Source organism: Eimeria mitis, genomic scaffold (genome assembly GCF_000499745.2).
Source record: "Eimeria mitis Houghton genomic scaffold, Emh_scaff2581, whole genome shotgun sequence".
Taxonomy (NCBI): Eukaryota; Apicomplexa; class Conoidasida; order Eucoccidiorida; family Eimeriidae; genus Eimeria; species Eimeria mitis.
Window position 1 is genome coordinate 1 of NW_013570923.1, and position 372 is coordinate 372.

General features: G+C 38.4%; 1 protein-coding gene across 1 annotated transcript in view; it reads left to right on the forward strand.

Annotated features, from left to right (window-relative positions):
• Positions 1–85: 85 nt before the first annotated feature.
• The window catches only part of EMH_0055850 (uncharacterized protein), a gene marked incomplete at both ends in the record, with an annotated part of 711 nt that continues 424 nt past the window's right edge, over positions 86–372 (forward strand). Inside the window, one exon of the mRNA XM_013497281.1 lies at positions 86–369. Within this exon, the coding sequence (XP_013352735.1) occupies positions 86–369 (284 nt within the window). The remainder of the gene's footprint in view (positions 370–372) is intronic.

Sequence of the window (372 nt, forward strand, 5' to 3'; positions counted from 1 at the left end):
CCAGGGGGGGCGGAGCCCCCCAGCCTGTCTCCTAGGGAAGAAGAAATAAATAAAAATAAAAATAAAAATAAAAATAAAAATATAAATGATGATAGAGAAAGAGAAGGAGACAGAGAAAGAGAAAGAGAGAGAGAAAGAGACAAAGACAGAGAAAGAGAAAGAGATAGAGAAGGAGACAGATATAGAGAAAAAGAAAGAGATAGAGAAAGAGAAAGATACAGAAGAGATAGAGAAGGAGACAGAGAAAAAGACAAAGAAAGAGAAAGAGGAGACAGAGAGGGAGACAGAGAAAGAAGAGACAGAGAAGGAGACAGAGAAAGAGACAAAGAAGAAAGAGAAGCAGACAGAGAAAGAGAAAGAGGGAGAGAAAGA